Source organism: Diceros bicornis, chromosome 4, assembly GCF_020826845.1.
Source record: "Diceros bicornis minor isolate mBicDic1 chromosome 4, mDicBic1.mat.cur, whole genome shotgun sequence".
NCBI lineage: Eukaryota > Metazoa > Chordata > Mammalia > Perissodactyla > Rhinocerotidae > Diceros > Diceros bicornis.
The window spans coordinates 92,534,782-92,561,343 of NC_080743.1; the positions used below are offsets into that span (position 1 = coordinate 92,534,782).

The 26,562-nt window shown below is 35.7% G+C and overlaps 1 protein-coding gene across 2 annotated transcripts in view; it reads right to left on the reverse strand.

Moving 5' to 3' along the window:
• KLHL20 (kelch like family member 20) overlaps window positions 1-26,562 on the reverse strand; it is a 65,542-nt gene that overhangs the window by 12,811 nt on the left and 26,169 nt on the right. For both annotated transcript variants that reach the window (XM_058540048.1, XM_058540049.1), the window contains 5 exons: window positions 18,025-18,183; window positions 16,890-16,984; window positions 13,871-13,986; window positions 8,918-9,101; window positions 6,652-6,795 (listed from right to left, as the gene is read on the reverse strand). In XM_058540048.1, the coding sequence (XP_058396031.1) occupies window positions 6,652-6,795; window positions 8,918-9,101; window positions 13,871-13,986; window positions 16,890-16,984; window positions 18,025-18,183 (698 nt within the window). The remainder of the gene's footprint in view (window positions 1-6,651; window positions 6,796-8,917; window positions 9,102-13,870; window positions 13,987-16,889; window positions 16,985-18,024; window positions 18,184-26,562) is intronic.

A 26,562-nucleotide genomic window follows, 5' to 3' on the forward strand; every position in this document is an offset into this window, starting at 1 on the left:
CTAATATTTCTTTATTAACTTTTTGTCTGGATGATCTATCCATTGCTGTAAGTAGGGTGTTAAGATCCCCTACTATTATTGTGTTGTTGTTGATTTCTCCTTTTAGGTTTGTTAATAGTTGTTTTATGTACATTGGTGCTCCTATGTTGGGTGCATATATATTTATAAGTGATATGTCTTCTTGATGGAGTGTCCCTTTTATCATTATATATTTCCCTTCTTTGTCTTTCTTAACCTGTTTTATCTTGAAGTCTACTTTGTCTGATATGAGTATGGCAACACCTGCTTTCTTTTGTTTGCCATTAGCTTGGAGTATTGTCTTCCATCCTTTCACTCTGAGCCTGTGCTTGTCTTTAGTGCTAAGATGTGTTTCCTGAAGGCAGCATATTGTTGGGTCTTGCTTTTTAATCCATCCTGCCACTCTGTATCTTTTGATTGGAGAGTTCAATCCATTTACATTTAGGGTAATTATTGAAATATGAGGGTTGAATGTTGCTGTTTTGTCACTTATTTTCTGGTTCTTTTGCATTTCCTTTGTTTCTTGTCCCATTTGTTTTGGACTGCCAATTCAGTTTGGTTGTTCTGTCTTATGATTCTTCTAGTTTTCTCTTTGTTTATCATATGTGGTTTTAATTTGATTATTTGTTTAGTGGTTACCTTGAGGTTTGGGCAAAAAATCTTCTGTATGAGATAGTCCATTATCTGATAGCCTCCTATTTCCTTATACTAAGTCAATTCAGTCACTTTCCTCTTCCCCTTCTAAGTTGCTCTTGTTATACCTTATTCTATCTTGTGTTGTGGCTGTGTGTTTACAGTGATGAGGTTAAATTTATTTTTGGTGAATTTCTTCCTTTGATCTTTGAGTTTAGTATTTAAGTGGTTGCTAACCTATTCCGGTAAAGATCTACTATTTCTCTGATTTTGTCTGCCTACTTTTCTCCTTACTCCAAGCTTTGTGTTCCCTTTCTCTTCTTGTTTTCGGGCCTGAGGGCCTTCTTGAGTATTTCTTGTAGTGGCGGTCTCGTGGCCATGAACTCCCTTAGCTTTTGTTTATCTGGGAGAGTTACTATTTCTCCATCATATTTGAAGGATATTTTTGCTGGATAGAGTATTCTTGGCTGAAAGTTTTTGTCTTTTAGTATTTTGAATATATCATTCCAGTCTCTTCTAGCCTGAAAAGTTTCTGTTGAGAAATCCGCTGAGAGCCTGATGGGAGTTCCTTTGTATGTTATTTTTTGTTTTTGTCTAGCTGCCCTTAATATTGTTTCTTTGTCGTTGACCCTGGCTAGCCTTACCACTAGGTGTCGTGGTGAAGGCCTTTGTCTGTTAATATATATAGGAGTCCTGTTGGCTTCGCTTACTGGTATTTCCTGCTCCTTCCCCAGATTTGGGAAATTTTCAGCTATTATTTCCTTGAATAGGCTCTCTGTTCCTCTTTCCCTCTCCTCTCCCTCAGGAATACCTATAATTCTTATGTTACATTTTCTAATAGAGTCCGATATTTCTCGGAGTCTTTCTTCATTTCTTTTTAGTCTTAGTTCTCTCTCTTCTTCCATCTGGAGTACATCTGTATTCCTATCCTCTAAAGTACTAATTCTTTCCTCCATATTGTCAGCTCTGTTCTTTAAAGATTCCAGATTCTCCTTTATCTCCTCCATTGTGTTCTTCATCTCCATCAGCCCTGATAGGTTTTTCTTTATGATTTCAATCTCTTTTGTGAAGAAACTCCTAATCTCATTGAATTGTTTGTCTGTGTTGTCTCGTATTTCGTTGAGTGTTTTTATGATAGCTATTTTGAAATCTCTGTCATTTAGTTTATGGATTTCTGTGTCTTCGGGGTTGATTTCTGGTTGCTTGTCATTTTGTTTCTGGTCTGGTGATTTCATATATTTTTGCATTGTGGTTCCTGTGTTGGTTTTGGTTTTCCTCATCCTGGAAGTCTCTGGTTGCACTTTCCACCTGCCGCCACTGTGTGGTGGTGAAGGGCTGTGTAGTCTAAGCCCCCTGCGCTCTGCCCCAGTTTTTCTGCTGCGATCCGCAGTTTTGTTTTGTTTTGTTTTGTTTCTTTTCCCCACTGCGATCCACGGGTCCAGTCCAATTTATTCAGGTCTGCCTCGGACCGCTAGATCTGGTCGAGCTGCAGACTCCGGGTTGTGGGGAGGGGGGAGCTCTCTCTTTTGCCCTCTGGGTCCCTGACGTGGGAGGCTTCTCGTTTGCCCCTCTTTATCCGCTCTCTGGGTTGCTCAGATGTTGATGGTAGCCCTGTGGCTCCTCTGAGCCCTCTGTGCGGGAGTTTCCCACTGGTTGAGAGCGCCCGAAGAGCTGCAGTTTCCCGCCGAGGGCCGCCCCTCCCCCCTCTCTGGGAGCCGCGCGGACCGGATCGCTGATCTGATGGGGAGGGAGCGGAGTTCTCCTTACCTCTCCCCACTTCCTCCGGGGGCCCAGCACGTTCCGCTCTCAGATGTGCGGCAGTGTGGATCCCTCCGCTCCAGCTTTTGACTGTCTGGGATTCCGTTGTTTGTCTGTGGCTGTTACTTTTGTTGTATTTTGTGGGGGAAGAATTCACGGGAAAGCTCACTCCGCCATGATGCTGACGTCACTCTATTGGGATACTTTTATAAAGAAACAATCTTCTTATCTACTATTTTGTTACCCAATTCACATGAGATACAGTTCATATAAGAAATGCTAGATATATGCTTGCTTCTTTTACTTTATTTACTAGTTTTTCAAGATAATAAATTCATTCTCTATGATCTTCCAAAGGTAATCAATTTGGCTTTTATTTAAATATCAATAGGAAATCACAGATTTAAATATATTTATTGGATTTTAATCAATTACAATTATCATCTCTTTTAAAGTTAAAATTTTCTCACCTTTGGTAAATGAGAACAGCTTCAAGTTGGCTCTTGAGTCTTTTTGACATTTAGTAGTCTTTGACATCTTGCTTGCTATCTAGTACGACAAGATGGTCCAGGCTCATTTGTACATTTCCTGTCCTAAACCTGGAATCAGACATTTCTCCAAGAAGCCCTGGTTTTTAGTGGGAAATGGAATTTCAAGACATAATCTGGGAGTAGAGATGTCACTGCCACTTGGTTGGTCATTGTTTGAAGACCTCTTCAGTTGACAGAGCTACAATATACCTTTTTTTTTTTTTTTTTTTTTTTTTTTTTTTTTGTGAGGAGATCAGCCCTGTGCTAACATCCGCCAATCCTCCTCTTTTTTTGCCGAGGAAGACGGCCCTGGGCTAACATCCGTGCCCATCCTCCTCCACTTTATATGGGTCGCCACCACAGCATGGCTCGCCAAAGCAGTGCGTCGGTGCGCGCCCGGGATCCGAACCAGCGAACCCCGGGCCTAAGCCACGGGGCCGGCCCCTACATAACAGTCTTAAAATAGCAATATTATCACGTCAATATCTCTGAGAACAATTAAAATTTCTTTCTGCATATCTCTTCCCATTCTCCTCCCACTTTTAAAAATAGTGGTACTACATTTACATTGACTGAGCATATAGCTAGTGCATGCTACACTCTCTCCCTTTTAACCCTTATTTAGTCATAGTTCTCCGATTAACTGTATGTTTAATGTTCACTATCAGTCTTCTGTCACTATCTCTCTAGTAATTTTGTCTGAAGCTTGCTGTCTAGTAGATTCTTCTGAAAGGACTCATGAGAACAATGTTCCCTGATTTCTTACATGTTAACACTTTGTGCCCTTTATTCTTCAAAGTCAGTTTCTCTAGGTATAAAATCTTTGGTTTACATTTTCTTTGATATCTTAAATATGTTACTTCATTTTCTTCTGGCATAAAGTACTGCTTTTAAAAAGTCTAATGATAATCTAAACTTCTTTCCCTTATAAGAAACATGTACTTTTTGGTTGATGACTAAAGGATTTTTTCCTTTTTCTTCAAGGTCCAGTAATTTTATTAGAATATGTCTTGGTGTTGATTGTTCTGGATCAGTATTCAGAGGCTATATTGTATTCTTTCAGCAAACAATTTTCAAATTTTTTTTATTACAACAGAAATATAATTTTGAATTCTAGTTCTTAGCATTTGTTGTGTTCCCTTGCTTTGGTTTTCTTCTTCATGGACTCCTGTTATCTGTATATTGGATTTTTACCTGTCTTCAATATTTGTTGCTATCTCTGGAATCCTTTTTATTTCTTTATTTCTTTTTGAATTTAAAACATTTCCTCTTTGTCACCTTCTATTTTGTCTTTTTGCATTATCTGTTTTGCTTATTTGTTCTAGTTTAAATTTCCTTCTGAAATGATTTTTCCTTTCATTTCTAATATTTTTCTGAGTTTTATCATCTCATTTGAGTTTTTCTAATTCTGACTTGTGTCTTTTCCTATCTTGCATCATTTTCCCTACGTCTTTTAGCACATTTTGAAATAGCTGATTACAGTTTTGATCTGTTCTGTAGAAGTGTCTTTTGGATGTGCTTCTACTGTCTGTAGAGATGTTAGTCTGCTGCTTATTCCCTCTTCACATACTAACTTTGCGTGGGATCTAACCTGAATACTTTCTGTTTCTCATTTTTACATGAAATGAGTTTTCCCGAACTTTTAGAAGGAGGAGTGGTTCGTGATAATTTTTCCCTTTCCTTTTGCTTTTTTAAAATAATTTTATTTATTTATTTATTTTCCCCCAAAGCCCCAGTAGATAGTTGTATGTCATAGCTGCACACCCTTCTAGTTGCTGCATGTGGGACACGGCCTCAACATGGCCAGAGAAGCAGTGCATCGGTGTGCGCCCAGGATCCGAACCCGGGCTGCCAGCAGCGGAGCGCGTGCACTTTAACCACTAAGCCACGGGGCCCGCCCGTGATAATTTTTCTAACTTCATGGAACTCTCTTTTTTTTTTTTTCATGTAGCGTTAAAAAAATATAGTAGTTGTTTGCCTCCTGAGATTTATTGGCTTTCTACACTGCTGTTACTTTTATGTTGGCCTTCTCTTTTCATTGTATCTGTTGTCCTTGTCCTGCTCAATTTTCATTCTGCTCCCAGAAGTGTGGGCCCTGTGCTGTAAGGTCATCCTGGCTGGTCAGTTTTGAGGGTTCCTAGGGACTAGATGGCTCTAGCCTTGCTGATTCTCAACTGGGCTGATTTTGCCTCCCCAGAGGACATTTGGCAATATTTGGAGACATTTTTGGTTATCACAACCAGGCGTGTGCTACTGGCACTTAGTGAGTAGAAGTCAAGGATGCTGTTAAATATCCTACAACGCACAGGACAGTCCCTCACAACAAAGAATTATCTGGCCCAAAATGTCAGTAGTGCTGAGGTTGAGAAACTCTCTTCTAAGTCCTTCAGATCTTATTGCAGGTCCCTTGCACATATTCTGTATCAGGAGTGGGCAAAACTTTTCTTAGTTTCAGCTGTTGTTCATAAATTTTCCCCTCACACTTTCAAGTAATACGTATTGGCTATTTTGAGGTTCTTCTCTTCTTAGATCTGTCAGAGTTCTTTTCTCTGCTTTTTCCTGCACAGACACTGACATCATGCAGGTCTTGTGGCTATTGGTAGTTTATCTTTGCCTATTTGTGTTTTAGGGTTTATCGGGATACCCTTTCTCCTAGTTTATTTTAAATTTTGTCCATAGTGTTTTTTAAATTGTGGTAAAATATACATAAAATTTACCATTATAACCATTTTTAAGTGTACTGTTCAGTAGTGTTAAGAACAGTCACACTGTCATGTAACCAAGCTCCATAACTTGTCCATAGGTTTTTAGCTTTGCTATCTATTGCACTGTTTTTATGTGGGAGTTTGGAGAGATTAAAAAATTATGCTGTTGCTGCTGTTATCTTTTCAGAGTCCTCCTGCATGGAGTTTTGAAAGTGGAGAAATAAGTTTCTTGACAGACATATAAAAGGGAACTGGCATAGCTTTCAAGAGTTACCTGGAATTTTATCTCTATTTAAGACAGAGTTAACTCTTCAACTTAACCATGGTAACCCACTAGTAAATGCTATTTCAAAAATTCTAATGACTCATGAAGCACTTCTTTTTAAGAAGTGAGGATGAAATATGGTATATTCTTGCCAGTAATTACAGCACATGGGACTTCAAAATCTAATCTCTAGGACAGAATGACAAAAACTGACAGGGCAAGAAATTAAGAAGAGAATCTATTCCACCAAAATTAACTGATTTGTAAAAGTATAAAGTAAACTTGGGCAGCCTACCCAGATTTCCCTAAGTATACTTTAAGAATTAATGAGAATCCATATACAAAACACTTTGGGGTCTTTATAAGATGTGTTAGACAAAGTATTATTACTTTAATCATTTTTCTGGAGGAAGTCTGGGCAGTCATGCATTAAGTATACTCCAAGTACTGGGAAAAAAATCAGAACAGATTTCAGAAGTGGTATGCTTGATATTATGTATAGAATGTAATTTAAAACATGATTCCAACACTTCAATGTTAGGCTTAATCAGTGTAACACATAGTTTAAAAAATCGAGCTATATCTTTCATCTTCCTAGACTTTAAGATCAACTGAAAAGTTTTTCCTTAAAGCCCCTAGAAAATCCACTGAATAGTGGATCCCCTAGTGTCCTAAATTGTTTCTTTTAAAGAGGCCTCTATATTTTTTTAAAAAATTGAAAATAACTTAAAAAAAAAATCACCTCTCAACAATGTTGAGGCAAGACACGCCATCCTGGCCACCTACAGCATAGAGAAAGCCTCCAAGCACTGCCACACCAACACTTGTCCTGCAGGTGCTTGTAGGGGCCACATCACTGCTCCACTGGTTTGTTTTGGGGTCATATCTGCAGAGAACACATCAAGAGCAGAGTTTGTATTACACAAAGAAAGTCTGGCCATGTTTACATATTCAATGATATATGATATATATTCTTTCCACTAAATATGGGCTGATTAATAACTAAAGTATGTGAGAGTCTAATTTATATTTTTATTTTTTGAAATTAATTTTTACTTAAATAAGTTATGTATAAATACATTTTCTTTTAAAAATTTTTTCAGAATGTTATAGATAAAGCTAAAGTTCCCTTTGAGTTCCACTCAATTTCCGGTCTCTTTCCGTTTTGATTTAATGTATATCCTTCAAGACTTTTCAGTAAAATATTTTTAAGTAGGTATATATCTATCCACATATATTTCTTCATATGCAAGCATGTTTTCTTTACATAAATAATAACATACAGTGGGCATTGTTTTTTCATTTAACACATATTTCTGAGATCTATTTACGCTAATAGCTATAGCTCTAGATTTTTCCTTTGAACTATTTCATCATATCATGGATGAGATACATTATTTAATCATATTCCTACTGATATATCCTTATGTTGTTACTGATATTTTGCCATTAAAAACAGTAATTGCCCTTGTATATTTCTCCTTGTGCAAATGGATGATGAGAAGTAGAATCATGGGCATAGAGTACATTCATTTATAATTTTAAAAAATATTATCAAATTGCTCTTTTTGTAGCTATATCAATTTAATCTGTTTTCAGTTTCATTAATGTTTTCTTTTCTTTTTATTTAATTTATTTCTCCCTTTTTCTTGGGTTTTGTTGCTCTTTTTATAACTACTTGATTTAAAAGCCTGATTTATTTTTCCATCTTTTTTTTTTGCTGAGGAAGATTAGCTCTGAGCTAACATCTGTGCCAATCCTCCTAATGAGTGGTGTAGGTCCGTGCCCAGGACCTAAACCCGTGAACCCGGGCCTGGAGCAGAACACAGCAAACATAACCACTATGCCATGGGGCTGGCCCCCATCTTTCTTATTTTCAAATAAATGCATATAAGTTACACTGCATATAAATTTGCCTCTGAATACTACCTTAGTTGCATTCCACACATTTTGATATATATGGGCTTAATTGTTATTAAGTTGTAAATATTTAATCATTATTACTCTTATTTCTTTAACTCATCAATTTATTTATTTTTTGTTTGTGTGAGGAAGATTAGCCCTGAGCTAACATCTGTTGCCAATCCACCTCTTTTTACTGAGGAAGATTGGCCCTGGACTAACATCCATGCCCATCTTCCTCTACTTTATATGGGACACCTGCCACAGCATGGCTTGACAAGCAGTGCGTCGGTCCATGCCCAGCATCTGAACCTGCGAACCCTGGGCCACCAAAGCAGAGTGCGTGAACTTAATCGCTACACCACTACGCTGGCCCTATCATCAATTTATTTTTAAGTGTGCTTTTTTTTAACTTCTGTGGAGCTGATTTCTCTTTTTTTTTTTCAGCTATATAATCTATACCTCTAGATCTTGATATGCTGTAGGGTTTCATAGATATGTTTAGGAAATACTAAGAATCACTATAAATCAACACACCTGAATGTAAAAGGGTGTGTGAGAGAAAGAAGCTAGAAGTTATTAAAAAATCAATTATTGTAGGTTTCCAATGTGCCAAGCACTGTGATAGATATGGAAAAAGACATTTCAACAAACAATTATAGCCAATGTGATATGTACAAGTATGTTGAAAATACTTATAAAAGAGCAGAAGAATGTGTAGCTAACTTGTCTGTATGGTGTCACAAAAGGCTTTATATAAGAAGTAACATCTGAGTCTTAAAGAGATATTCCAGGAAAGAAAGAACAGCATGCATACACATAGGCAAAGAGGCATGAAAGAGGATAGTGTGTCCAAGGAATTGCGAGCAATTTGGTGGGTCTGCAGTAGCATGTTTAGGGAATAGTGGTGTGCCAGGGAGACAGACTGGAAACATAGGTGAAGGTCAGATCATAAAGGACTTGTATGTTACACTAAGTGCTCTAGGCTGCCAACTAGTGCCACAGACGCAATACTAAAGCAGCAAGTCACATCTATTTCCTAATTAACATCTCAAATGAAACTATATGAATAGTAGAGAAAAAAATTTCAAATTGACCTTACTTACCTTTCAACACTATTGAGATAAGAGGATCCATCATGGCCTCCTACTGCGTATAACAGGTCATCAAGAACACTGACCCCAACTCCACATCGCCTTTTGCTCATTGAAGCTACCATTCGCCATTCATTGGTCTGTGGATCATATCGTTCAACACTGGAAATGGCATCTCCACTGCACCAACCACCAACTGGAGAAGTAACGATAGAAATGGTCAGGAGAACACCCGTCCTAATGCATAGAATTTATCACTCATTGCTAACCTTTAAATTGTGACCTAATGTTTGGACTTATCAAATGTCTCTAGAAGCAGGTCAAAACATAAATTGTGACTTTTACTTATTCCACTGGGATTGCTATAATCTTTAATTTTCTAAATAAGTTAGTATTAGGTCCATTTTACAGAAGAGGGCAAGGACACCAATTCAAATCAGATTGGGAGGTAATGTGGCATTTAATAAATAGAATGCTGAATTTAGTTAGAAAACTAGGGCTTGACTGTGGCCTCTACTAAGCTATGTGACCCTGGGGAAATCTCATAAACTATCTTATTTGTAAAATAAAAAATAAAAATTTAAAGGTGAAATAATCTATATATGAAACTGCTTTCTAAAGTATAAAACACTACATAAATGTAATGTGTTATTAAAAGCCAAAAGAAAAACTATAACTCAGAACCTTGCTTTTTTTTTTTCTAATTCTATCAGTGGAGAGGGATTTTGGCTCATCTACTCATGGTCTCTTAATAGGTCCTCTTGTGAGTAAAATTCTTATGATTTATATTGCAAAATACTTTGCTTTCTGTTTAATCTGCAGTCTGTACTAAATTATACATTATCCAACATGACATTTAAGATCAGAAAACATTGTGAAGAAATTACATTTTTCATAAGTAATACCCAGAATAATAGGTCCAAATTGAGTTCCATAAAGCTTCTCTGAATGCTCTCTGAAAAAAAGTGTAGTTATAGCAGATATATTTAATTTGTTATTCTTTCAAATCATCTCTATTTCAATCTAAAATAAGAGCTACATTCTGGAGATTAAAAAGTAAAGTCTAAGGATACCTTAACCCCAAAACATTTGAAAACTGATGGTTTCTAGGGGTCTCAATAACTTCCTGTGCCAGACTAAAATGGGAATAATGTTTCTAATCTTCCTCTAGATAGATTTGAAAATTCACTTCATTTCAAATCTCAATGTGCTGTATGAGAAACCATTTTATTATGGTTTCATTTAAATCAGAATATTCAACTAATACTAAATCACACTAAGCTATATGCATATTAATTTGCTTAAATTTGAATTCTGTTTTAGGCTATATACTAGGAGTTTCAAGACCAGAGAAAACATCTTAAATTCCAAAGTAAAATTTGGCTGCAAATGTGAGGGTTATAAGCATTTGAGACAAAACAAATAGCCTAATCATTAAACCTTAGGTACAATTTTACAATGGAAGCCATTAAAACCAGCTTTTTATTGGATTACATGGCTCTAAATAAAATTAATATCACTTCATAAACTGTGTTCTTTGACACTAAAGAAAAAGAAATAAGCCTTTAGGAGACCGAACTTAAATCTTTCCTGTGACCTAGGGAAAGAAGAAAAGGATTGTTCAATTCCACTGCCTCATGGCGATTGTATGTGCATTATAATTTCCAAGGGTGACAGCATAACTAGGACAGACTAGTTATCATTATAAGCCAAGGACACTGTACTTAGCAAAATAAAGTGTATGCATAGTCCTTGCCATGGGAACTCTCAATTTAAGTTAAGCAATGTATCTAAGGAAAATTATTGCTGAAAAGGGGACATATAGTTTTATATGTGTGAGATGTTGACTCTAAAAAGAATTACTTCAAAGACAGATTTGGTCAAAAAGTGTTACCTTGAAGAAGGCAACTTTCATAAAGTATCTGGAATAAGAATTATTGAACTGTAAGCACTAAAAAAACCGCAAACAAAACAGAAACACAAAATTGAGAAGCATCAAGAAGCCTAATGGAAAACAAGAGGACAAGCCGGATGATATTAACAGGAGTAAAATGCTCTTAAGTCAGAAACTACTGAGATTATAGATTTGATCTTAGGCTTCCAGAGATTATTTCCACAGAGTAATGAAGAAAGGAAGACTCAGGGGGCTGGCCCAGTGGTATAGTGGTTAAGTTTGTGTGCTCTGCTTTGGCAGCCTGGGGTTCGTGGGTTCGGATCTCAAGTGTGGACCTACAAACTCCTCATCAAGCCATGTTGCGGTGGCGTCCCACGTACAAAATAGAGGAAGATTGGCACAGATGTTACTCCAGGGCCAACTTTCCTCAAGCAAAAAGAGGAAGATTGGCAACAGATGTTAGCTCAGTGCCAATCTTCCTCACCCAAAAAAAAAAGAAAGAAAGGAAGACTCAATTTTCCAAAGTTAAGTGAAAATTTGTAATTTGGCATTCTAAAGATAATGAAAACAAAATTGCAATAAAAATCAAAGCAAATTGAGGATTAAGTTTTAAGTAGAGACAGATCGGTTAAGATTTAAAATAATGTCAGTGAACAGTATCACTAAAGAATGGTGTTCAGATCTGGATAACATAAAAACACTGAGAAGGTAGGGAAAACCAATACTAGTTGTAAAGGAAAAGACAATGGCTTTTCTCAACAAATGAAAATGGAAACCATAATAGTGTAAAAAAGGTGACATGTTTAACTTTTCTTTGTTATATTTTTCTGTGTTAATCAAAATTTCTATGCTGCATACGTATTCACTTTTATAATCAGAAAAACAAAAAGCGTTATTTAAAAATACGTTATCTTTCATGTACAAAGTGTCATTAGTAATTCATTACTGCTACTGGCACGTGCTTTCCGATTTTCTTGTTCCATTAATCATGCTGGGTCGATGTTAATTTCTCACTGGTGTTCCTCAGGATCAACATGCAATTAATCTTTATCGAGTACCTACTCTGACAAGATTGCTACACAATCTGGAAACTACAAAGATAAATTAGAAATGGTCCCTGCTCTCAAGTAGTTAACAATATAGCAGAGGAATGAGATACCCAATCAGCAATATGGCGCAACAAACTACTTTTATAAGTAAAAGACCTTTAAAAATATAATTTATCTAGTTTAACCAACAAAGCTAAACAAATGTTATAAAGACATCCCTGTGAACCTAACCAGATCTGACAATGAATTTATTCCCCAAGCTATGGCAACTATAGCCTGGTACGTGGGAATGAGGATGTAGATGGAGCGGGTGTGAGCATGCAAGTGTCTGTGTAAACCCACATGAGTATGTGAATATGTACCTGTGCATGCATATATAGGAATGAAAGTCATAGGAATAAATAAGAATGATAATAGAAATGACCAATCTATTAATAACAATAAACAGAGACATTAAGACACTGGGAGTATGGGAGATTTCAGTGCATGATGAATTAATAATTAAGTCTGAAATCTAAACAAGAATGAAGGAATGCTTTCAAAAAAGAAGGAAAAAGCCTTATGAGGATTAAAGAGAAAAAGAAAACTTGGCATCAATTTTCTTCTTGAAGAAATGTTGTAATCCTCTACATGAAGAAATTTAGATAAAAAAATTTTAAGAGAGAATTCAAAACATAAATTATCAAATTTTCCTCCTAAAAATATAGGGTAAAATATATTCTCACATGCCAAGAGAAAATTAAATTGGAGAGAAAAATAGGCAAGTGATTTGGCTGACGGGAAAGGATACTATGCCTCAGCAATTGCATGAAATTCCCTGATGAAAAGGAACAGAACATTTCACACATCAAAATGGGACAAAAGAATCTGAAGATAACTACATCTAAGGAGCCACAGAATTACTACAATTTGGGAGCTCAAATACAAAGACTACAATATGTTCCAGTTAGCTCCATGAATCAGGATTTGAAAAAAATTTTGAAGAGAAAGAACTTGAATGAGCCCTCATGAATGGGATTAGTGCCCTTATAAAAGAGATCTCAGAGAACTCTCTTGCCCGCTCCTCCATGTGAGGACCTACTGAGAAGATGGCCTTCTATGAAGAACCAGGAAGCGGGCCCTCACCAGGCACCAAACCCGCCAGCGCCTTGATCTTGGACTTTCCAGCCTGCAAAACCGTGAGAACTAAATTTCTGTGGTTTATAAACCACCCAGTCTATGGTTTTCTGTTACAGCAGCCAAATGGATTAAGACAGAACTAGTGAGAAGAAGTTCTACTAAACAGTAAGAAAGCTATTATTCAGGGGAACAAGGGAGCTGAATTTACATGGACGGAAGTGAAACACCTGAGATTGAAAGTTCTCAGAGATTTAGGGGCTGACAGTAGGAGCTAAATGATACAGCAGGTTGTCTTGGGCTCAATTTAGCTCAGTAGAGCTAGGCAAGAGTGTAACTGTTTAATGTAAGATAATGGTTTTTTTTTTTGGTGAGGAAGGTAGGCCCTGAGATAACATCTGTTACCAATCTTCCTCTTTTTGCTTGAGGAAGACTGTCCCTGAGGTAACATCTGTGCCAATCTTCTTCCATTTTGCATATGGAACGCCACTGTAGCATGGCTTGATGAGCAGCATGTATGTCCACACCCAGGATCCGAACTCTCGAACACCAGGCCACCGAACTGGAGCGTGCGAACTTAACCACTACACCACCGGGCAGGCCCCAATATAATGTGTTTTGACAGTTCCATGTAATTATAAAGAGGCCTGCACATTGGTATATAAATTAATGCATACTACTCATTTTAACAAAACATCCACTGCATGACATTTTTAGATTTATATAAAAATAGAGCACTCTTGGAGAATACCAGAGTTGGCTCATGAGTTAAGAGTCAAGCTACATGACAAATTATTATGTGTTTCTTATGACAGTGGATATCATCATTGTCCAAAGCACTACTCAAATGACATCTTCTTATGTGGGAAAATATTCAGTTTATTCACAGTACACTAAGATCCACACCTGCAAAGAGTACTTCTCCACATCGGATAGGTTTCCGTGGTCTTGTCCTTGGTCCTTGCATTAGTGGTCGTTCTTGAGGCAACAGGAGATAGTTTTTAGCTTCATCTACCAAGTCTCTGTGGAGAAAATTCTGCTTTTATTCTAAATGTCTAAATAACATTGTTAATCAAATTGTAGTTTAGGAATATGTAAATTGGCAAAGGAGAGCAAGCATAAATCAAACCAAATCATAAACAGCCAGCCAATATTAAAAGGGCCACAAACATAAGAGCAATGATGCCAGTCACACTGTGAGTTGTGAACTGACTGACTGGTACTTCCATCACGACTTCATATCTTAGTGCAAATTTAGCCTAAGACTCAACATGCTTGCAGCCAACAATACCTTATGGGAATCTAAAAATTACAACTCAATCACCAGCCTGCATAATTACTGCTTTCTAATGAATTCTATTAGGTTCTGCAGGATACTGGCAAAGTGGCACATCAGCCATGGCACTAGATATTTGCTGGATTAATTAAAGGAATAAAACTAGGTCAAAAATTGGATTGTTAAAAAGAAACACTGTACTGTCATTTATTATTAATTTGCTATTTGGTACTGTATGAATGGTTTACTCTCAACAAGTCTACTGAGGATGAACACATTTTTTTCTATCTATTAAGGTACTTATTGAGAAGAACCTAGTAATTACACTTGTTAAATACAATATCCTAAGACAAACTATTTACATATGTACTTATTTGACTTGAGTCCTTTGAGTGATTCAGTGCCTGATTAGCACAAATTCAATCTGTTACTTTGTTTTCTCTCAACTCTGAAAGTGTTTCCTAAACTACATGATATTTTCATTTCTCTAGTTATTTTATGTTATAAAGAGAAATAATTTACTCCTGCTAGACCAGTCCCAGGCATGACCCAATAATGCACTTTCATTATATGGCTTTGCTAAGGCCCCTTCTGAGTTTATCTTAAAAACAAAAACAAACTAAAACCAAAAAAAAACCCAAGTGGTTGACCAAGAGCTTTTTCTAGCTTCCCCAGCCTTAAAAACAGACTGTGATCTCCTAATACCTGGTTTTTAATTAACTTGTTCAGGAGTTCCTAGAAAGAGTACTATAGAGCTAATACTTAGCAGCCAACACAAAATTAATAGTAACAACAACAATGACAACACTTACAGCAATGTGCTCGTCCCTGTTTTAAGGGCTTAATAAATATTAACTTATTGAATCTCCACCACAGCCCTATGGAATAGGTCCTATTATTACAATCTCTACTTTATAGATGAAGAACTGTAGCAGAAAGAGCTTAAAGTAACTTGTCTAAGGTCACAAGCCAGTAAACAGTGAGGTCAGGATATTAGGAAGGGGCTTCTTTTCAAAGTGCCTTCATAAGTACCTTTCTGCATCAGAATCAGTACAATCTGCTTTATGTTTTATGAGGGAGGGGTACCTTTGTATTGTTCTTCAGATTTCAGCATCCATAATTCATATGGTTTTTCTTCTGCTATTATAAATATTTGGGAAACTTAATTACCATTTTTTTAAATTTAAAAAATTTAAATTTTTTAAATTTAGAAGATAAACATCTAAAATCCCCTCTAACATTTCCTGTTAAAGGGACAGACTTCAGATTATAGAAGAAATGCAAATGAATCTACATGTCGGACCTCTGTTCTACAGAGTCCTAATTCCAGAACAAGTGTTTTTAATCACTAAGGGAGACCCAAAGGTCAGTGTAGTCTAAGGAGTTCTGAGTATTGACTTGCTCTTTTTTTTTTTTTTTTAATTTTATTTATTTTTTTCCCCAAAGCCCCAGTAGATAGTTGTATGTTATAGCTGCACATCCTTCTAGTTGCTGTATGTGGGACACGGCCTCAGCATGGCCGGAGAAGCAGTGTGTCGGTGTGTGCCCGGGATCCGAACCCGAGCCGCCAGTAGCAGAGAGCGTGCACTTAACCGCTAAGCCATGGGGCCAGCCCCTGACTTACTCTTTCATTTTTATGTATGGAACATGCTGGGAAAAAACAATTACAAGCATTATATGGTTTCAGATTTGAACTTAAATCTTAAACTGTGTCAAATTGGGAAAAGTAATTTATTAAATTTTGTATATATTACAGAGATAGCCCAATAAAACAGGTGTTTTGTGTGTTTGTTTGCTTTGTAAAAGCATTTAGGGTTTCTTTTTTTTTTTGTGAGGAAGATCAGCCCTGAGCTAACATCCATGCCAATCCTCCTCTTTTTGCTGAGGAAGACCGGCCCTGAGCCAACATCTATTGCCAATCCTCCTCCTTTTTTTCCCCAAAGCCCCAGTAGATAGTTGTACGTCACAGCTGCACATCCTTCTAGTTGCTGTATGTGGGACGCCATCTCAGCACGGCCAGAGAAGCAGTGTGTTGGTGTGTGCCTGGGATCCGAACCTGGGCCACCAGTAGGGGAGCGCGCGCACTTAACCGCTAAGCCACGGGGCCGGCCCCCTAGAGATTCTTTCAATCAAAAATCATGATAAATCTGCTTCAACAAGCTCCAGTGGAAATCTTGCCTCAGCTCTTTTAGGAGTGTAGTAGACCTTGAACTCTGTCCGTAATCTCAGACGGCAAGGCCGGTCCTGTTCCCTAACTAGCCATATGTAATGGAATGAAAAAGTGTTCCTCCCACACTTTATGACAGAGTCAACAGCATTATTTAATTTATCTCAAGAAAAAATATATTAGCTGAGAATTGCATCTTCAAATTCAAGCTTGCATTAAAATCTTAGAAATCTACCTCTTTATTGCCACTTCTACACCAATAAGCACCACACATAAAAAACTAATGGAATAGAATACGAGAAGTTCAGTCCTCTCTTCTTCCATCTCCTCCTCTTGACCCTAACCCAGAAGAAAAATCTGTTAAATATTGCGTTGGTTTCAGCACTAAGAAATACAATATTTAGGAAGCAATACAAATAAGGAAATTAGGAGAAAGCAGGAATGCTTAGCTGTTGATTTTTCCCATTCAGAGCCATTCATACCTGCATTCTTCATCACTTTTGATGAGGGGATCAGAGCCTACGGTGCCCACCAGGAACTTGGGACTAAGCAAAGGCAGACGAACATGCTGCAGCACCTAGGAGATAATAAACACTGTTAAAAGCACGAGCTCCCATTTGCAAGATATTCAAGAGACTACATAACCCATGCTCCCCTATTGTGTTTCCAATTGTTTTAGGATCTAATAATAAATAACGAAGAAGGAGGAAAGGCATAACTACTAAAACTAAGTTAAATTTATTCTAACCACCAATTCAGTAATTAGAATAATCAGAAAACTGAAACCACACTAATATCACTTTAGAATGCTACTTTAAGCTTTCAGCAATATGTTATAAGCTCTTCTACAATTAGCTTATATAACTAGACTCTAATTAACAATCCAGAAGAATATCCTATTAAATTGCTAAAGACTATAGTCATAAAAACAAGAACATTGAGGGGCTGGCCCCATGGCGTAATCATTAGGTTCAGCGTGCTCTGCTTCGGCAGCGCTGGTTAGCGAGTTTGGACCCCAGACGCAAACCTACACCACTCGTCAGCCATGCTGTGGTGGTGACCCATATACAAAATACAGAAAGACTGGCACAGGTGTTAGCTCAGCACTAATCTTCTTCAAGCAAAAAAAGAGGAAGACTGGCAATAGATGTTAGCTCAGGGAGAATCTTCTTGAGCAAAAAAAAAAACAACAAATAAAAACCAAACAAAACAACAAAAAAACAAGAACATTGAACATTCTGTTTAGTGACCACTTATGCTGCATATCATCCCTTTACTCTTCAAAATGTGGTGGGATTTCCAAGCCATAAGGAAGGGAAGCACGATAATTGCCATCCTTGCTTTCTTTTGTTCATTTTGTACCATTTAGGTTCTGACTTGTGCTATAGATCAAACCTACAGTTGAGGCAAAATAAAAAGGAAGCAAAGAAGCAAAAAGTGTACAACGATAAACACTTAAAATGCTTCTAAACACCTATCTCCTTGATTATTCAGAAACAAATGGTCTTTATTACAGTCTAATATAAGAGACAGTGACACTGTTTCTTTTTTGCAAGTCAAATACACATTATTACATCCAGTACAAAAGAGTTACTTAGAGAAGCATTTCCACCATACCTGGGGTAACTGAGGACGTCTTTCTTGAATACTGTATTTGACCCAGGCCATCACTGCATTGAACACCTGTTCTTCACTGCGAACGTTTAGTTCATCACTAGATATTATATCAATGAGTTGATTGGCTGGAAGCAACATGAACTCTTCACTTTCCATCACCTGTTCAAAGTTAGGTAACAATAAAAAAAAAACCCTGTCATCATATTTAATTTATTATCTCAATATTTTTCTTCAGAGTCACAGGGCACAGCTCTATTCCACAATGGAACTGAAATTTAAAATAGTACCAGAGGAAAAGAAAAGTTTAAAAAGGGGACAAAGATAGGCAGAGCACAGAGGATTTTTAGGACAATGAAACTGTCCTGTATGATCTACTACAATGGTGGATACGTATCATACATTTATCAAAACCCATAGAATATATAACACCAAGAGTGAATCCTAATGTAAATTATGGACTTTCATAATGATGTGTTAATGTAGGCTCATCAGTTGTAACAAACGTACCTTTGGTGCGGGATACTGATGGGGTGGGAGGGGAGGTTGTGTGTGTGTGGATACGGGGTATATGGGAACTCTGTACTTTCTGCTTAATTTTGCTGTGAACCTAAAACTGCTCTAAAAAATAAAGTTAATTAATTAAAAAAAAAGAGAACAAAGGAGAGTACAGAGGACAATTAAAATTTAGGAAAGGGCCGGCCCCATGGCTTAGCGGTTAAGGGCGCGCGCTCCGCTGCTGGCGGCCCGGGTTTGGATCCCAGGCGCGCACCGACGCACCGCTTGTCCGGCCATGCTGAGGCCGCGTCCCACATACAGCAACTAGAAGGATGTGCAACTATGACATAGAACTATCTACTGGGGCTTTGGGGGAAAAATAAATAAATAAATAAATAAATAATAAAAAAATTTAGGAAAAATAATTTGTGATTCAAGCAATTTAAGAAAAATGACATCTTTTTTTCTAAAATGAAGTAAAAAAAATAAAAATTTATATTCAAAATAAACTAAACTAATACCAAACTATAACTCTAGAAATATAGGAGGCATATAAAAAAATTATGAAGCTTTCAGAGGGAGATTAGTTGCTGAAAGGGCAGGGTCTAGGGCAGAAACACCAAGGGGCCAGCTTAAAAAACGAAGAGGGTGTCAGCAATTCTACACGCAAGAAGGAATAAAATGAGGAGAGAGACTCAGGAAAACCTCTGAGGACCAAACCACTCCGATATATGTACATCAGTGAGCAATTACAAACACATCAATAATTTATCTTTACCCGAGGCTAGGGAACTGTCAGGATGGAGATGAAATGGCAACAAGGATATCACCCTGTTGTGCAGTCCAGCCACAAATCCCAAGAGCTCATAAATTTTGTCATCAGTGTGTAGAGTAAAAGGGAGGCAGAGGAGGGACACAGTCACTGCTATGCTCCATGTGGTTTGTTCTCTCATTCAGAAGATGGTGCTACATGTGATGTCTATTAGTGCAGGAAGGATGTGGTTAAGAGCTCAAATTCCTATGTGTGACCTCTAATGAAGATGCTGTATTCTCTTGGGACGGGGTTATCTTCAGGGTCATCGAAAAGTCAGAATATTTAGCAAGATACAATTTAAGCCATAACAATTTGAATATCTGATTAAAAATGTTTTCCCCAAGTACATTAGAAAAAATGCAAATCTCAAAATAAAACAGTTAAGGGTTAAAAGGTTAGCTGTACTTATAGTGGAAAATACTAACGAGCACTTCAATTTGTATGGCAGAAGTCTTCAAATCATCTTAGTGAGAGACCTTCTGGGATTCAGGAAATTAAATAGGTAACCTTTAAATTTTACCTGAGGTTGCTTAGCCAGGTAACTTAGTAGTTAGAATGGCTGCTTTGTACTCTCTGTGGCAAGGTAAGCAAATAAAACATTTAGCAAATAAAAATACAGGACATACTTATAATAAAAATTATTTGTTGTTCATCTGAAATTTAAATTTAACTGAGCACCCTGTATTTTATCTGGTAACCCAATGTTGGGGGCTATAAAGTCAAGGGCCAAATTTGGAAGATAGCTCCAAATTAAGTGTGCTGGCCTTCACAGCATGCAAAACTTTAGCCATGGCTGTATCTTATTTTCTTTTCACTCTGTTTCTTTACTTAAGTACAAGTATGGTATCATATATCTTTGTGAAGTACCTTAACATCTTTTCAGATCTTTGTCAGAGTATAATTTTTTTCCCAACTTAGTGATTATAAACAAAATGTTATGTAAATATCAACGATCAGCAAGTTTAAAGTTTAATAATAAACCATCATGATATTAACAAGTCACTTACTGGAAACATTAAATGGCAAGAAGACATGAAAATCTATGTGAGAAAATATTTGTTTGGCACTAACAGAAAAGAGTAAAAATAATACTTTTGATAAACAAAATCTGGTTAAAATGTCACTTCTTTTTCCACCAACAAGATATTAATGATCTACCATTAGGGCAATCTAGCACTGAAGTCTATTCTTGAACCAACCAACCAGGTTAAGAAAACAATGCATTAAAGTATCTGCTTTTTACAATAAGAGTTTACAAGAGATTTGAATTTTAAGTCCCACACTATTATGGTAATGAGCTTACTTTTAGTTTCCTCAGATGAATGTAGATGTAATTTGAAGAATGAATGAAGCTGAAAACAACAAGAATGAATAAGCAAAGTCATGTAGATTTGTTCTAACAGAAGTGAATGGTGAACTTACTGTTGAGCTGAAAGACAATTTTTAAATTTATGTTTATGGGCAAGAGTAACACTGTATGACTTAAGCTAGGTCTAATGAAATAGAAGGAAATTAAATATAGATTTAGGTTTAAAAATAATTTAAACTAGTCACAAATTTTAAGCCCCACATAGTGAGTTTTTTTGGATCTACACAGAACCATTCTAGTCCTTGAACAGGGGTAAGGTTTCCTCACTGGGATTTCATTATGGTATGGGCCAGGTTCACTTTGGAGACACAGTTAGAACTGGAAGGGATTCCAAAACTTTCTTGACTGTTAAGGATATTCTTCAGATATTTGAAACTGCCTTACATCAAAACACAAGCTTTGGTTAAAGCCGAAAATTTTTTAAAATCAACTTTATTTATTTTAAATGTATAGTTCAGTGAGTTTTTGATAAATGTATACATTCATGTAACCATGACCACAATCAAGATATAGAACATTACCATCATGCCAAAAGGCTCTAAAGCAGGAAATTTTTAATCAGGGGTCCAATGACTTTGGAAAATTATTTTGGAAATTCTTAGTGATGGCAAATCTTTATTTTTGGAGAGTGGATTTGATGTTTGAAAATAGTGTAATGAAATTAAGAGTCAAGTCTGTTAAAGAAGGTATGTGAAGAAGTTAGATTATTTTGAATGAGAAATTGTGTGACTATAAAATATTGACTATTAACTTTAGTGAGGTACAACTCCATTTAGCCATGGTGTGTTCCTCTTTTTATATTTAAATTCATGAGGGATATTGATCTCTAGTTTTCTCATAGCATTTGTGGTTTTGATATCAGGGTGATTTTGTCCTTATATTTGGCAACCTCCTCCTCCTTTTGCTGAAAGATTTTGTGTAGGAGTAGTATTATTTCTTCCTTAAATGTTTGATAGAATTCACCACCTGAGACTGGCATTTTTAAATTATGAATTCAATTTCTTTCATACACATAGGGTTGTTCTAGTTTTCTTCTTGAGTCAGTTTTTGTAATTGGTGTTTTTCAAAGAATTTGTCCATTTCATCTCAGTTGTTGAGTTCATTGGCAAAATGTTGTTCATAATATTCCCTTATTATCCTTTTTAATGACTGAGAGATTTGTAGTGATGTCCTCTCTTTTATTTCTGATACTGGTAATTTGTGTCTTCTCTCCTTTTTTTCCTTGATCAGTATAGCTAGATGTTCATAACCACTGATACAGAAACTTAAAAATTAGAAGAGATTACTTTGTGTACCTCTATACAGATAAATTTGAAAACTAGATGAAATTGATAATTTTCTAGGGAAATATAGTTTACCGAAATTGATCCTAGTAGAGAAAGAAAATTTCATAGAAGAAATAGAGAAAATTATCAATAAACTCACAAAAAAAGCACTAAGCTGAGATGGTTTCACAGGGAAATTCTACCAAACTTTCAGAGACTACATAGTTTTAATGTTGTATAAATTGTTTCAAAGCATAGAACATGAAGAAAAACTTCTAACTCATTTTCATGAAGTATAACATTTATATCTAATATGATAAAGATAGCACAAGAAAATTAAAGACTAATATTGCTTATGAATATTGATATAAAAACACTAAATAAAATATTAGCAGATAGATTCCAACATCACATTACCAGTACACCATGACCAAAAGATGTATACCAAGAATACAAAGATGCTTCAATTTTAGGATTCCATTAATGTAATTCATATTAATAATGGGTTTAAGAAGAAAATTAAAGGCCCTTGACAAAATTCAACACCATTCCTAATAAAAAGCATCCAAGGAAAAAGGAATTGTTGGACATGGATACTTCCTTAACATGATAAAATATTCACACCTCAAAGCCAGTACATAATGGGAAAACACCAGAGGCATTCCTAGTAACGCCAGAAACAAAGGAAATATGTCCAATATTTCCATTACTATTTAACATTTTACTAGAAGTATTAACCTAAGCAACTAGAGAAAAAAAACAATTAGAGGCATTAACAATTGGAAAAGAAGAGATAAAACTATTAACATGCATATGATATGACAGGATGCTCAGAAAACTCTAAAGAATCAATGGTAAAAGTAATTCAAAGAATAAAAAAATTCAGTAAGGTAGCTTACATGTACATTAAGGATTAAGTGGTTAGAAGATATAATGGAGGATAAAAACCTATTTACAATAGCAACAAAAAATATACTTAGAAATAAACTTAAGAAGAAATGTACAAAACCTAAATGAAGAAAACTACAAATCACTCCCAAGAGATACAAAAATAGAATTGAAGAAATGGAAAGACACCTCTCATTCTTGGATAGGATAACTCAACTTCATAAAAATAATTGTTCTTCTTAAGTTAACTCATAATAAATTAATAGAATCCCAATAAATATACTAATGAGTTTTTTTCTTAGAGCTGGATAAGGTGATATTAAGTTCATTTGGAAAAATAAACACACAAGAAAGTTATGGAAACACTGAAAAAAAAAGTTACATGGGGGATACTAGTCCTACTATGTATTAAAATATACTACTAAGCCTCAATAATTAAAACATTGTAGAAAACAGTGTGGTACTGATAGATGGCCTACAGTAGAAGGTCCAAAACCAAGCACATACAGAAATTTAGTATAAAATAAAGATATCTCAAATCACTGAGGCAAAAAGAGACTTTTAAATAAATAGTATTGGGACTAGATAGCCATTTAGAAAAAGATATTGTAATAAGTCCACATTTTACACCATATGCAAGATAACCTGGGTGTAGGGGAAGGCTTTCAAACTGTGCTTCAAAATCCAGATGCAATAAAGGAAAAGACTTACAACCTTAACAACAACAACAACAACAACAACTTTCGCATGACCAAAAATACCATAAGCAGAGTTGAAAGGCAAATGCAAACTGGGAAAAAAAGTTTATAACACGTATCACAGATAAAAGGCTATCCCTGTTAATATACAGAGAACTTTAAAACATTGAGGAAAAAAAAGACCAAAAATCGAATAGAAAAATGGGCAAAAGGTATTAACAGACATTCAAAAAAATTATATAAAAATGGCCTTTAAACATATGTAAAGATATTCAACTTTACTTTTATGAGAAATGCAAATTAAAACCACACTGAGATTCGTTTTCTCATCTATCAGCCTGGCAACAATTCAAAAGGTTGACAATATATTCTTTTGGAGAGGCTGTGAGGGAACAGTCACCCTGATATACTTCTGGTCAGAATGGTTTAATCCCTACAGAGGGGAATTTGGTGATATTTAACAAAATTACATATGCAGTTAATCTTTGGCCCTGCAATCTCATTTCTAGGAATTTATCCTGAAGATAAACCTCCAACAATACTGAAATATTCATACACAAGGCTATCGATTGCAGCATTATTTGTAATGGCAAAATACTGAACACTATTTAAATGCTCAGACATAGGAGACTGATTGCAACAAACTGGTACATCCACATAAGGAGAACAAAGCAGCTGTGAAGAGAGAACAAGGAAGACTTTTATGAACTATGATGTCTATGAATGAATTCCAGAATACATTAAGTAAAAGGCAAAGTGCAACAGAGAATATATAGAATGCTACCTTCTGTGTAGGAAAGAAATGGAAATAAGAAAACATATATACATCTGCTTAATTTGCAAAAGTAAACACAGGAAGGAAAAACCAGACTATAAAGCACCAAAATAATAAATGGCAACAAAGGACTATAATCCACTGACTAGAATAAGAGTCTATGAGTCCATAATGCTAATCAATCAATCAATCAATCAAAACAAGGAAAATTCTTCTATACAGCAATGTAGATAGAAAAATGGAGTTGTTTTTTTTTAAATCACCATTTTGCAACCATCATAGTAAGAACTGCTAAAATATGTGAGTGACAGTTTGATGAGGAACAGGATATTGACATGAATTCAAAGCATCTCTCCCTAAAAGTTCTAATTACAAAAGGGAAAATAAAAACTTAACTAAGTGATTTAAGTTAACAATCAGTAATGGAACAAATAGACATCACATACCTCCTGATGTGATGCACTGAGAAGGACAAAATATCACTTACGTAGTATTCCTGTCAAAATGTATAACCTGAAGCTATGCATGAGGAAACATCAGACAAATTCAGCCTGAGGGACATTCTACAATGTAACCAGCCTATACTCTTGAAGGTGGAGAGAAGTGCTCCAGATTATCAAGAACTCAAAAGACATGACAACTAAATGCAATGCATGATCCTGCTCTGGATCCTGGACTGGAAAAAAATTGTTATAAAAGACAATACTGAGACAATTGGTGAAACTGGAATCTGGACTATGAATTAGATAATAATACTTTTATCAATGTTAAATTTCCTGAATTTGATACCTGAACTGTGGTAAGAGAATTATATATAAAAGAATGTCCTTGGTTTTAGAAAACACACACTGAAGTGTTCAGAAATAAAGGAATATGACGAATGCAATATACTCTCAAATTGTTTGGAGAAAAATACATAACAAGGAGAGAATGATAGCAAATGTGGCAAAATATTAACAACCGGTGAATCTGGGTAAAGGTTACATGCAACTTTTCTCTTTTTCTTACTATTTCTTATAAATTTGAATTTTCAAATAAAGTTAAAAAATTATTTTTTCAATCTGATACGTTAAAAAATTGCATCTTGTTTTGACGTATGTTTAATTACGTGTAAGGGTAGCCTTCCATAAGTTTATTTTATATTTGAATATCTCTTTTTTACACATTGCTTATTCATATCCTTTGCCTACTTTTCTGTTGTGTTTTTCATGGTTTTTCACATTGAATTTGTATTAGTTTTATGGGAATTAGTGTTTTTTCTGTCATGTATGCTCCAAATAGGTTTTCTGAGTTTGGCGCTGATTTTTTCATTTAGTTTATGGTGCTTTTTTTGTTGTTGTCATACAGAACAAAAATTTTTATTTTTATGCAATCAAATTTATTAATCTTTATGGCTTCTGGGTTATATCCTGCTTAGAAAGGCCATTTTTACCCCCAGCCTACTAATGTTATCTTTTAGAACTTGTAGTATTTCCTTTTTTTAAGGTTTAACTTATTTATCCATTGGGAATTTCATCTGTTTAAAGAGTTTATTTTTTCACCCAAATCACCAGTTTTCCTAATTACATTTATTAAACAATTCCACTTTCCTTCCGTGATTTGAAACATCTACGTCCGGACTCTTTTCAGCTCCACTGATGTGTTCCTTTCTAGTACCAAAATGTTTGTAATGTTTTAATATATCTTAAAGCCAATGGCTCCAATATTAATTTTCAGAAACTTCCTGGCTATTCTAGCATATCCTCTTCTCTTTTCTCTAGTTATTCCTAGTTTCCTTTGCCAGTTGCTCTTGCTCTTTTACTAACTATCCTTCAATACTGGAAAAATTTGTAAGGCTCTTCTCTCTCCACGAGGTGATCTCATTGGCATTGATTTTTTTACCTTGTTTATGGTGCTTTTTTGTTATAAAAAAGTTTTAAAATTTTTATGCAATCAAATTTATCAATCTTTTCTTTTATGGCTTCTGGGTTAAATCTTGCTGAAAAAGGATGAAGCCACAGTCTAATTACTATGACTTAATTACTATGCTGATGACTCCTAAAGTTTAATCTCAGCCTAACCTCTCTTCTAAGATACAGACTCATATAAACAGTGGCCTACTCAATATCTCTATTTAGATATCTCACAGGCATCTCAAACAGAATACATCTAGAACAGAACTCATGATCTTACCTCCTCAAACTGTTCCCCTCTCCAGTGCATTTGTAGTACAAATTCCCAGAAATGGGATTGCT